Source organism: Octopus bimaculoides, chromosome 3 (assembly GCF_046866305.1).
Source record: "Octopus bimaculoides isolate indiv1 chromosome 3, ASM4686630v1, whole genome shotgun sequence".
In the NCBI taxonomy this organism is placed as follows: Eukaryota; Metazoa; Mollusca; class Cephalopoda; order Octopoda; family Octopodidae; genus Octopus; species Octopus bimaculoides.
This window is the reverse complement of record NC_142930.1, coordinates 75,151,814-75,165,018: the sequence shown is the minus strand read 5'-3', so window position 1 is coordinate 75,165,018 and position 13,205 is coordinate 75,151,814. Positions and strand designations below refer to the sequence as shown.

Sequence of the window (13,205 nt, the reverse complement as noted above, 5' to 3'; positions counted from 1 at the left end):
TTGATACAAGGTTCTGGTTACTTGATATAACCAGCCCTGCACAGATTCACTTAGCCTATGCTTTAAAGAAGCCATTTCAGGTTTGCTTATTACTGCCACCAAATGCAAGAAGCTATCGTAATGGCTTCCAGAAATTTCTCAGTAACTGACATTGGATAGAATGTATAGTGTTTTTTTTTTTCTATACATCACAAAATGTTCTAAACATTAATGTAAGAATGATGTGTCTCTAGGTACTGCCTCAAGAATTACGCTGTTTGGCTTTCAATGTGAATTTTATTAAAGACCAAATAAGTATCACTATCATTTTAAAATCTATGAAAATAATTTTTCTTTACCTTATATTTGTCTCTGCATCATTAAATGCTTGGCAGCACAAAGCTGACAATTTGGTGTCTTTTGATTACCATGTCTGAATACTGAAGCACTACCTGATTAATCTCCTGCCAAGATTAATGCCTTGTCTGATCATATTAAGTATTGATTGAATATGAAATATTACTGATAACAAAAACAAAAAATCTTCTCACAGACAAGTGGGCACACACATTTACACATAATACGATAAGATATACTCAGTCATATTACCTTATATACACCCACCATCATTGCTGTCTGTGCAAGTCAAGTTTCCATTTGCTGAAAACTAAGAATGGTTTTATAATGATTTTGTGTATTTTTCCCCCCTCTCCTTGGTGTCATATCTTCACTGATAGATATATATCTAGCATAACTCCACTTACAATCTAAGTAAATATATGATCTCTGTTCAATAACACTTGCAAACAAAGCAGTTAGCAGATGTTCTATAAATGAAAAAAAATATAGAGAGAGAAAAAATGAAATGTTTTTATAAAACTTCTTTTAGTGTTTTTAGATGTAAAGTTGAAGGATACTCAATTTGTATATTCTGACATTAGTTTACTGAAGAAGGAAAAAAAATATCAAAACAACATTCCTGAAAGAAAGAGAAATGACAGGATGTTCTCAATGTTATTGATTTCTTTTGTCAATCATTATTGTAACCCAGAGCATAATCTCTCATGAAAGAACTGGTTTCAAGAATATTTTTTTGTTATTATCTTCAAATTATTCTTCAATAATTTTGGAAATCTCTCATTCATTCTACACTTTGATACAAATCAAGTGAAAATGAAGTAAAAACAAGGATAAATATTAAAATGTTTCTGCTAATTTCCTCTCTTCCATTTTATCTATTTATTTATTTTTTTTACCATTTTCATTTTATGATTTTTTTTCTTTTTGAAATAAATGAGGGCTGTTCAACTAATTGATTTTGACTAATTACTTAACAATTCAACCATGAAGTTGAGAAAACAGATTTAACCTTAACTGGCTAAAATATATCTTCATTGATTTTTCAAATGTTGATTTGCTGATGCTAGTGTAATCCCGGCTGGTTTGTGGAGATTAATTCCACTTATCTGCCTATATTTTTGGTTGTCAATGTGTTTGTTGTCACCCAAATGATAAGTAGACAGATTCAATTAATTTTAGTACTAATTAACAGAGTTGTTAGAGCACTCAGAATGATTTGCAGCTTCTGGCATTCTGAGTTCAAATCTCAGTCAACTTTGCCCTTCAGCCTTCCAAAAGTTCTAGTCTAGTGTGATGGACCTGCGAAATTGCAAGTATGTTAAGCAAGTCACCTTGAAATATTTATTCCAGTTCTCTGCATTCTGAGTTCAGATCATGCTAAGACCTGTTTATGTCGTAGATTTCATTCATTGCCTGGTTTAACACCGCCATTGCCATCATTGCCACTACCACAAACACCTGGTCCTTAGGTTCCTATAACAGAGCCCACTCTATAGTAAGCATTAAGTCAGATCTCTAATTTGAAGATGATACCTTTCTCTCTCCTTCCAACTAGTCTCATTGTCCCAATAAAAAAATCAGGGGAACTTCCCTTCTCTCCTGACTAAGTACAAAAATAAAATGTGCAGTTCACAACATCAGTTTATTTCTAGGTAAAGAGAAATAAAAAGAGTGGCATTCTAAAACATTATTATGAGAATTTAAACAATTAGACAGTTAAACTTTTAACCTTTTAGCATCCTGAGATACTTATCTATTCATATTGTTTTGAATTAATCATAATTTTTCTTATAGCTTTCAGATTTTTATGAGATAATTGTTAATTTTTAGAATGATATTGTAGGGTAGGTGCAAGGAGCCAGATCTGGCCAGTTTGAACATGAAACAAGTAGAATGGTTTGGCTGGATATGGCTGATTTGAATGCTAAAGGGTTAAACTGTCATATCTTTTAGCATTCAAACCAGCCATATCTGGCCTAAATATTCTACCTCCTTTATGTTCAGACCAGCCAGATCCAGCCTCTCACATCTAATCTAAAATTTCATTCCTAAAGTAAAGAGTCACATCACAGAAATCTCACAGCAAATGCATAGCTAATTAAAAACTACATGAATAAATAAGCATTATGTTTGACTGAGTACTCTGAATACTAAAGGGTTAAGCAGTTAAACAGTCTCATTGTTAGACAGCTGTTAGAAAAATATAAACAGTCAGAGATTTAAAGTGGGTGACCTAAGAAACTGGTGACCATTTATGGTTAGCAAAAATTAATTCATAAAAGAAATTACAGAAGATGCTTCCCTCATCATAGCAATTAAACTTATTGAACTTTTCTTCAATTTCTCTTAATGATTTAGACATTCAACGTATTGGATACTTAAACTTATGTATTTCAGCTAGTAAACATTTGAGCTGCTAAACATTGAAATAGTTACACATTTAAACAATTACATGTTTAAACTGTTCAAATTTTGAATAGCTAAACATTTGAACTGTTAAACATTTAAGTTGATCAACACTTAAACTTAGACATTTAAATAGCTAAACATTTAAACAGTTATATATTTTAAAAGTTACACATTTAAAGTTCAGCATTATGTGATTGATAAGAAATTCATCCAGTAAGTTGATCCTCTAAATTTATCTTATAAGTGGTGGTGGTGGTTGTGGTAAAGGCTGTGGCAGTGGCAGCAGCAACAGTTGTAGTATTTGTTGTTGTTGCTGTTGCTGCTGATGCTGTTGTTGTTGCTGTTGCTGCTGATGCTGTTGTTGTTGTTGTTCAGGCCCAAATCTGCCTTGATTAAACAGGCTTATGATCAAAGATATTCCAGCTAAAACAATCCTATCAGTCTTGGGAAATGCAGCACATTATTTAATGTATGATTAATGTATCATTATTTATTGTATCATTGTATAAGATGGCAAGTTGTGATATGAGGGAGATTGGATCGGCTGCTATTTTTAGCATGTTGAACAATCCTATAGAGGCTTTTTTATGAGTTTTGACTGGAGATGGAATAAACTTAGCAGGTTCAGAAACACTCACTTCTTACACAAACAACAGAAGAGACAAGAGAAAAGTTACTGATTCATGATGTATGAAAGTGCAAAGATTGATGATATTGGAGGCTTTGTCAACAAGATAAATGGCTGTTTCTGTAAGTGATGCTCATTGTTTCAGCTTAGTCAAGAAGAGCTGAGACTTCTGAGAGTTAGTTTTAGCCAAAAAGTTCCATCCATCATGATATCTGAGAGGAAAAGAAAGTGTTTAAGATATTACATTCTGTTTTACTGTTGGAAGTCAGAAAAAAAAAGAAGAAAAGAAAAGAATAGAAAAAAGAAAAATCTAAGAACTTCTCAATAAAAAATAAAATGGAGAAATTTGAGACAGTATAGGAATTTTGCCTTGAGATATATAGTGTTATGTACACTGATCTGCCTTGTCTACAAGTACAATGTAGTGCCTATAGCAGGAATTGAATTCATGTCCTATTATTTCTGTCCTATTAATTTAGTTCTTTGACCATTGAATTACTATATTTCACTGTCACTTCCTGCTTATTGTTAAACAGAATATCCAACTGTAAGACAAGATATGTTTAAACGAAGTGTTCAAATTTCTGTAGAGATATGTGCAACTCATACTAATGTATATTTCCACATCATATCTATATAATAAAAAGGATACAATTTCACATGATGCAATAACTTAAATGACTTCATCCCATCTGCAGTGCTTTAACATTATTTAATTTCATATACATAATATATCTTTTATCTTTTACTTATTTCAGTCATTGTGTGGCATACTGGGGCAACACCTTGAAGGATTTTAGTTGTTTTTTTTTTAAATCTGGTTTATATTCTATTGATTTCTTTTTCTGTTTAAAAGCAGAGACATAAGCTAACACTAGCTATCAGGCAGTCTTCCAGGGCCTATAAAGGGCATACACACAGCCCCTTTCTCCAAGCCAATTCATTTATGAAAAGAGAAAGCTTCCAATATCATCAATCTTTGCACTTTCATACATTATGAATCAGTGATCTTTCCCTCATCTCTTTTATTGTTTTGCAAGAGGTGTGTGTTTCTGAACCTGTTAAGTTTATTCCACCTCCAGTCAAAACTCAAAAATTCCTGAAAATTTACATCAGCCACAGGCTGGCTTTGAGCTAAAACTTCATCTAGACAAGAAGGGCAGTAATGCCTCTTAAGTACCAAACCACTAGTACAGATATACGTAGCTAAGCACATTGCTACCCTTTGTTTAGAAATAAAGGTTTCTGGTTCAAATCTATCTAGGACCATGTTCGTATTCATGAATATACATATTCAACTAAAATAGTTGAATAGCAGTTGTAAACTGATCAAAACATAATGAAGATATACATATTATATATATATACACTCTAAAGATGAGGATAATAGTCTGAAAAATTTTAATAATCTTAATAACAAATAATCTCAGAGATTTAGACATTTAGAGAATTGAAAATGTCTACAACAAATTTATGTATGGACTGCAGAGTTAACTAAAGCTTCACTTGTAAGTGGAAGTCATATTCATATAATTTTCCTGATTAATCTCGTTGTATATTTTTCACTCCAAAGAAGTAAGCTGCTTTAATCTAGCAGTTTCTTTTCTTTTGAAAACATTTTCTTTTTTCTCTGATTTTATTTTTTAATAATAGAAACTTTGTAAAAAGAAAGCACAATACGTTTAACAAGTAATGAAATAATCATATATTATACATTGAATGTGTTATGAATTGAATCGAATAATATTATATGTTATCTTCTGTTTGTAGATCCGAGATGCTGTTCAAGGTAGAGGGGGGAACAACACGCATATAGAGAAAGAAGTCCTTGAAGTGTGGGACAGACTTTACAAGAGCTGGTTTGATCGGGTAAGTTCCTACTTCATAAATGATTTATAATGACTGAATTACCAAAATATTTCAGTTCACTGCAATTATTAATCTTTTGCAAAGTGCTCAGCATCATTATTTTCATCAATATATTTAAAAATTTTAAACTTAAGAATTTTTCTTGAAACTGTTTGTGAAAAATAAACTGTTTTTGTAATAAAACAGCCATTATTGTTAATATATAAATAAACAAGATGATTTACACCTGATCTGTTTATACTAAGACTGTTGGGGTGAAGTTTACATTGCACCATATTTGTTGGGGTTGAGATTATCTGCATGTCAGATGTATTGACAGAGATTATTTTCAAACTAGATCTGTTGGACTAATGCCCAGCATTTCACTCAAAAAGAAAAGTTAATCCAAATGAGATCACTATGGAACAAAAAGGAATGACATTGGATTGGATTGGCTACAGCTTACATTGGATAAATGATGCACTGAATATGGTGGAAACATTTTCTCACAATGCAATTTTAATAATAAATGTAGTCATATCATCATAATATTTTGTAACCTTACAACACTGCAACGCCTGTAGGTCACAAAGTTCTGAAAGAAATCAAATAAATCATTGAGTCAAAATGTATTTTTATAAAAATAAATATATTTCCATCTATTTTCTTTAGGCTTGTCATAAAGCCAAACTAATCCTAAAATTTCACAATTGACTTCAGGATCCTAATATTTCATGTTAACTCATTAATCTTTGTAAAGTTTAGATGATGTATGCTTTTTAATTTACATGCCATATAGAATTTAACTTTGAAATTATTTTTACCTCAAACTGATAGCTATCAAAATATTCCTGCCATCTAATGAATTGAAAAATTAACATGGCAAAACAAAAAAATGTATGAATAATTGATGAATCAGCAACTCTGTCATAAGACTATTAATTTTCTGTGCATGATTACATATTTTTAATGATTTGATTGAATTTTTTAAAAAAAGTGTAACAGTATCATAGATCTGCTTTTCTTTTCTTAGTTTTTCCCACTATGATCGGAAACTAATTTGGGCATTTTACTTAAGTTGTGCTTTTCTAGTGAAGCAAATACACACTTTAGAGATTTCTGATCAAATTAGATTGCTGAAGGAAAAATATTCATTAAATTATCGATATGACACTCTACTAATTAGAATTGATTGTGTTTGGTACAGATGGAGTCAGTAGTATTAATACAACTACACCCCACTGTACAACTAAAGGCAATTGAAGGAACTTGTAAGCTTATGTTTCTGTATGTTATCTTAGATTAGTTTCATTTTTTTTTTTCACTTCTTTAAACTTGAACCAACTTGTTATCACTGTACCCAGAACACCATAAATTTATAGGTGATTTCTTAAAGAGAAATGAGAGTACAGCCACCATAGAAAGGTGATGAAAGATTGTTAAAACTGTGAGAGATTAGAATTGAAATACAGTGAATGTAAGAAGATTCCAAATGAATGCCATTTAGAGGAAGAATGTTGAAAATGAAATTAATATATTGACTTGAAAGGTATAGAGATCATAGATAAGAAGGGTGGAGAACATGTATATAATGTCAGTGAAGGTGAGTTTTCTAACCTTGTTGGGTTTTTTTATGCTTCTTCTGTACACAATGAAAGATGGTAATCAACAACTGCTTGAGACGAAAATATTTTCTCAACAGATATTCATGGCTGTTTTGATTAGGTTGTAGAAATATGGTTTCCATGATACATCACTTGAAATTTTCAGATTTATCATCATCATCACCACCACCATCACCATCACTATCATTTAACATGTTTGTTTACAACCATCACATGATATCAAGACAAGAATATGCACAAACCAGCCCCCACCCAACACACACACAATAGATTTCTTTCAGTTTGCCTCTACCAAATCCATTCACAAGCTTTGATCAGCCTGGAGCTATAGCAGGAGACACTTACCCAATGTGCCATGCAGTGGGACTGAATCCCAAACCACATAGATGGGAAGCAAGAGCCTTAATCACATAGCCACATCTATGCCTCCACTTAGCAACCGAAAAGTTCAGCTTTAAGTTGGCATTTAAGTGATGAAGAATTTTGCCTGAAGACAAGCTGTATCTAAAATAGCTCCATTTCTTCTAGCATTACACATAAATATTTTTTCTTATTTCATTTTCCAACATAAGAAAGTATTAAAAGGATTGTTAAAGAAAACTTAATCTGTAAAATTTACTTTTTACATAGTTGGAAATCACACAAAATAGACTTGTGATAAAATGTAATCTGAATTGTTATAGAAAATTTCCAAGAGCTGCAGCTATCAATGTTGTAGGGAAATAAGCAGAAATATGAATAGTTAACCTACATAAATTGTAAGAAATTGATTTTAACCAATTCAAATGGAAAGAAAAACTTTTATTAATGGTGATATTAATAAATAGATGCTGACCAATTTACTTCCAGCAATTACACTATTGTTGTCATACAATTTTGAATTTAACAGTATTTAATTCATCTTAGGCAGATATGGCATTTTTGTTTCTAATATGAACATCTTTATAGAAGATAATTTCACTGATAATAATGAAATATTATATTTCTGAAATTGTTAGATATAGCTTTAATGTAATTTAGCTTCAGTTTAATAATGTGTTTTTAGCTCCAGGGAGCACTTTATTCTGATTCCCTATTAACAAATGATAAAATATCACATATCAACAATAAATGCAGAAGTTTCATTACAGTATGTGGAATAAGTTTATAAAGAGTTGAGTAGATTTATCACTTAGAACAAATGGAATGGATCCATTGATGAGAGGAAATAAAGAAGTTCCATTACAATAAATAAACAGCTTTCTCAAAATATAATAACTGTATTAAAATAAATTGAAAGAATTGAATGTAGTAAATGAAACAAATCTTTAATGGAAAATAGAATACTGTTATATTACTACTAATAGAATTATAGTGTTATTATTGTAAGAAGAAAATACATAATTTTCACTTTATATCATGGATCTATTTCATTTTATGTGATGGATCCATTGCAGTTAATGTGGTAGCTCTAGTGAACTCATTGTAAGAAATAAGATGGGTCTATTGCAGTTAGTATAATGGATTGGTTACAGTTAATGTTAAGAATCTCTTGTAGTTAATGTGATATATCCATTGCAGATAAAATAGTAGATCCATTGCAGTGAAGTAATCAGTCCTTTGCATTTGATATGCTGGGGCTATGACAATTAAAGAGGTCAATCCATTGCAGTTAATTTAAGGAATCCATTTCAATTAATATGACAGATTTGTTATCATTAATATGATGAATACATCTATGTTGTACAGTACAACTAATGACAATTGAAAGAACTTGTAATCTTGTTTTCTTCACAGTTAATATTCATGGATTCATAATAGTTAATATGATGGGTCTGTTACAGTTGTTATAATGAATCCATTACAGTTAATATAATAAATCTATTGCAAGTTATGTAATGGATACATTGCAGTCAGTGCAATGGATTCAATGTGATGTATGTGACCTAAATGTGATGGTGCTAAACATTTGTTAATACAATATATATTCATGCTCTTTTGTTAAATGTTATAGTTTTATTGATGTTCAATTTGTTTTCTTTATTCCTACCACCAGAATAACACAAATCTTGTTGATAAGCCTGAGATATTGGCTGGAGGGAACTTAACTGCCTTATGGAGCCTGGCATCCAAACGAAGTGGCTTTGTCATCACAGATGTTATAAACTTTGCTAAATCTAATATTGGAACCTTGATGTCGGTAAGAACCTTTCATTATATGATTGGTTTCCTGTATCTGATACTATGTATTATTTTGATGATAACATTTATGATATTTGACAGAATCATCTAAATTTATCACTGCATGAAATCGTCTTATATATTAGAGTAATAAAAATAAGATATCATTGTTCAGCAATAATTAACTGAAATGAAGTTCTACCTTGGCAGCAGAACAATAGACAGAATGAATACATCATGATTCTTAGACCAGCCCTCATCAAAGTTGACTATCAATTATTCATTTCTGCAAGTTTCAGAACAATCTTTCATTCATACCATTGTTTCTATTTTCTTCCATCCTAATTATGTGTGTCTTTGTACAGGTATGTATGTGTGTGCATATGTGTGTGTGTGTGTGTGTGTGTGAGAGAGAGAGAGAGAGAGAGAGAGAGAGAGAGAAAGAGAAAACCAAACCTCTATGTTACTAGTAGTCAGGGACTATAGTTATTGCTATGGTGCACTTGAAATATGTCATAAATTGAGAGGAGAGTTCAAGAGTGGGGTGTTCAAGAGGGCCAGCATTCTAGAGAGGATGTGTAGGGATTAATAGAGCCTGGTGGAGCTGAACACAATATGAGTATCGAGAAGAGGAGAGATAAGTGTGTTGAGAGTGCCTGGATAAGAGTGGCAAGAGACTCATATGTTTATCTTTGCTGTATTAAAAATTGACCATCTTAGCATGATATATTTTTATTTACAGTGATCAAAATTGACCATCAGATTATAATTATACCTTTATATTTTCAGTGGTTAAAATTAATGATCTGAATGTTGTAATTATATTTCTATTATTGCAATGATCAAAATTAACCCTCAGATTAAAATAACGACATATTTATCTTTACAATGATCAGAAGTTAAAATTAACCATATGTAATGTACCATTACACATTATGATGATACATTTAATTCTTCACTGGTCAGCATCGACCATCATAGTATAGGGGTTTTGATTGATTTTGAATAAAAGAGGGTAATAATATCTTTATCTTTATGGTGGTCAAGACTGACATTCAGATTCTAATATCTTTAAATATTTAATGGTTAAACTTGATCTTCAGGTTATAATCATGCCTCTATCTTTTCAGCGGTTAAACTTGACCATCTTAGTGAAATTTTGTCTTTACAATGGTCAAAGTTGACTATCAGATGGAGTGATATCTTAATTTCAGTTCAAGCAAATGATTTGATTTGAGATCAAGAGTTGAAATATAAAGGATTGCAGCATGGAGGACACAAATTAGCTATTCAAAAACACATGAAGACTGTTAGCTTCACTTAATCGTTTATTATTAGGTCTCAAAATTTTCATTGCACTAACAGAATTCCACTGGATTTCTGTGAAATAACATTAGTAAGCAGGTTGCAGTTAGTGTGACAAAAAATTTGGCACAAAATAATAAATGCTTAAGGTAATAAATGTTAAGTTAACAGTCTATGTATGATTTTGAATGATTGATGTACGTCTTTCATACTGCAATCGATGTACGAATTCCATATCCAAATTAAAATTCACCATAAGAGTGTAATGATATATTTATCTTTGTTCATGTTTTCTTCTTTTATCCATAATCTATGACTGAAGAGAAGTTGGACAGCATTGTTGAAGAGAACAGTAGTGTTAACCACAAACATAGAAGTCTATGTAGAGAGAAAACTTCACTACAGTCACTATTATAATCACTACTATAACTTCATCATGTGAATTTTATTTCATAACTATTATAACTTCATTACTATTATTGTTAGTATAAATCACCATAATAACTTTATTATATTTGCAAATGCAATCACGATGATTTCATTATGTTCACCGTTTAAGCTTCATTATAATTACAATTGTACCTTGGATACTATGTTACTGACAGAATGAATGACTTCTTGGCATGCAAGAGGCAAAGCCTCAAGTACCTGTAATAATATACTTACTATTGCTTATAATTTCACAATGATGACTTTATTTTACCTTTTGATTGGTTTCATTCTACTCACCTGTGATTATGCTGGGCCTTATTACAGTAATTATAACTGCAGTACAGTCACTACTATGATATTTAACTATTATAACTTGAATATAATCATAATTGAGGTCACTATTATGATCAAAATTTAACTTCATTAAGGCTGTTGTTATGGATACTAATATCAATGCTGATTAAATATTTCTAAGGTAATGTTTTAAATTCAAAAATGATATCCTATTATTATTATTATTGCTTTTTAAAAATATTTAATCTTCTGTATTACTATCATCTTCTATAATACTGGTTTTCCCCAGTTATGACTTTTATTGTGATATTATAACATTTCTATTATCAGTGTTTTAATATTGATTAAGGCAGCAAGTTGGCAGAATTGTAACTGTGTCAGGCAAAATGTTCAGCAGCATTTCATGCATCTTTATGTTCTGAGTTCAAACTCTACCAAGGTCAACTTTGCCTTTTATCCTTTCAGGGCTGAGCACTAGGGTCAATATAATATACTTACCCCTCTCCTGAACTTGCTGGCCTTGTGCCAAAATTTGAAACCAATATTATGATACTGATAACAGAAAAGTTATAACTATTATAACAACTATTAGATAAGTAGTGTAATTATTATAATTGTTATATTATTTTGTACATGTTGTTATTCTTGTACACCATATGGGACAGTCTCTGATACTGACACTATGACACTTTCCTTGTGACATACATTTGTGACACTGTTCTATTGTCACATACATTTGTGACACTTTCTTTGTTACATACATTTGTGATACTGTTCTATTGTACACACTGTGACATCCTCTCTATTGTATACAAGAGTATGAGATGTTTTGGTGCCACCTATTTTGGACAATTATTATTATTATCAAGCATTTTAACGTCTCTCTCTCTCTTTCTCTTTCTCTCTCTCTCTTTCTCTTTCTCTCTCTCTCTCTCTCTCTCTCCTTCTTCCTCTCTCATTTTAACATTTCTCTTGTCTTCTCTAACCCCTATCTCCCACTCTATCCCTCTCTCTTTCTTCCTGTGTGTCTCTCTCTCCCTCTTTCTACATCTCTCCCCCTCTCTCTTTCACTCTTTCCTTCTCTCTCTCTCTCACTCTTTCCTTCTCTCTCTGTGCCTGTATCTCTCTGTATCTCTCTTCCTTTACTCTTTCTCCCTCTCTCTCTTTGCCTACCTGTCAGCCTCTTCCCCCCTCTCACTCTCTCTCCATGTGTATACTTCTGCACACACGTGTATGTGTCTGTCTATTTGTCTTCATCAGCAAAACATACTATCACCAACACAGGTTGAATGTTCCATTAACCATGCCAAATTATCAATGTTCAAATTGCCACATCCAATCATCTCAGTCCCTACACATACTGTAGCACTATCTCTGCTACACCATCTTAGTTATATACACTCTCGTGCTGTCCTTGTTATACATATTGTCTCTGTCGTACATATTGTGACCTGTCTTCAGTGTACATACTGTTTTGCTGTCTTTGTTGTACACACTGCAACACTGTTTCTGTATCAGTGCATGGGACCAACCCACGTCTGATATTTGATGTGAGCTTTACTCATTCATTGTGTAAAAGGGAGTGGAAGTTCAATAATAAGGTGTGGCTGTGCTGTAAGAAGCTTGCTTCTCAACCACATGGTTCTGGGTTCAGTCCCATGGTGTAGCACCCTGGACAAGTGCCTTTTCCTATTGTCTTGGCCAACCAAAGCCTTATGAGTGGATTTGGTAGAGGGAAACTGGAAACTGAAAGAAGCCTGTTGTATATATCATCATCATCATTTAACATTCGTTTTCCATGCTGGCATGGGTTGGACGGTTTGATTGAAAACTGGTAAGCTGGAGAGCTGCACTAAGTTCTAGTCTGGTTTGGCATGGTTTCTACAGCTGGATGCCCTTCCTAATGCCAGCCACCCCAAGAGTGTAGTCGGTGCTTTTTATGTACCACTGGGTGCCAATTACGAAACACTTGTATTGGCCACAACTGCAATCTCACTTGGCTTGACAGGTCTTCTTAAGCACGGTATATTGCCAAAGGTCCTTGTCACTTGTCACTGCCTCCATGAGGCCCAAAGTTCAAAGAGTGCTTTTTACGTGCCACTGGCCCAGGTGCAAGTTATGTGACACTGGCATTGGCCATGACTATGATTTCACTTGGCTTGATG

At 32.4% G+C, this 13,205-nt stretch overlaps 1 protein-coding gene across 15 annotated transcripts in view; it reads left to right on the top strand.

Annotated features, from left to right (window-relative positions):
• Positions 1 to 13,205, top strand: part of LOC106883961 (transmembrane protein 245) — a 501,684-nt gene that overhangs the window by 182,095 nt on the left and 306,384 nt on the right. For all 15 annotated transcript variants that reach the window (XR_016241093.1, XR_016241092.1, XM_089349237.1 and 12 more), the window contains exons 8-9: positions 5,147 to 5,245; positions 8,885 to 9,028. Coding sequence is in view for 13 of the 15 variants with exons in the window: in XM_089349237.1 (XP_089205363.1) it covers positions 5,147 to 5,245; positions 8,885 to 9,028 (243 nt within the window). In the remaining 2 variants the exon portion in view is untranslated. The remainder of the gene's footprint in view (positions 1 to 5,146; positions 5,246 to 8,884; positions 9,029 to 13,205) is intronic.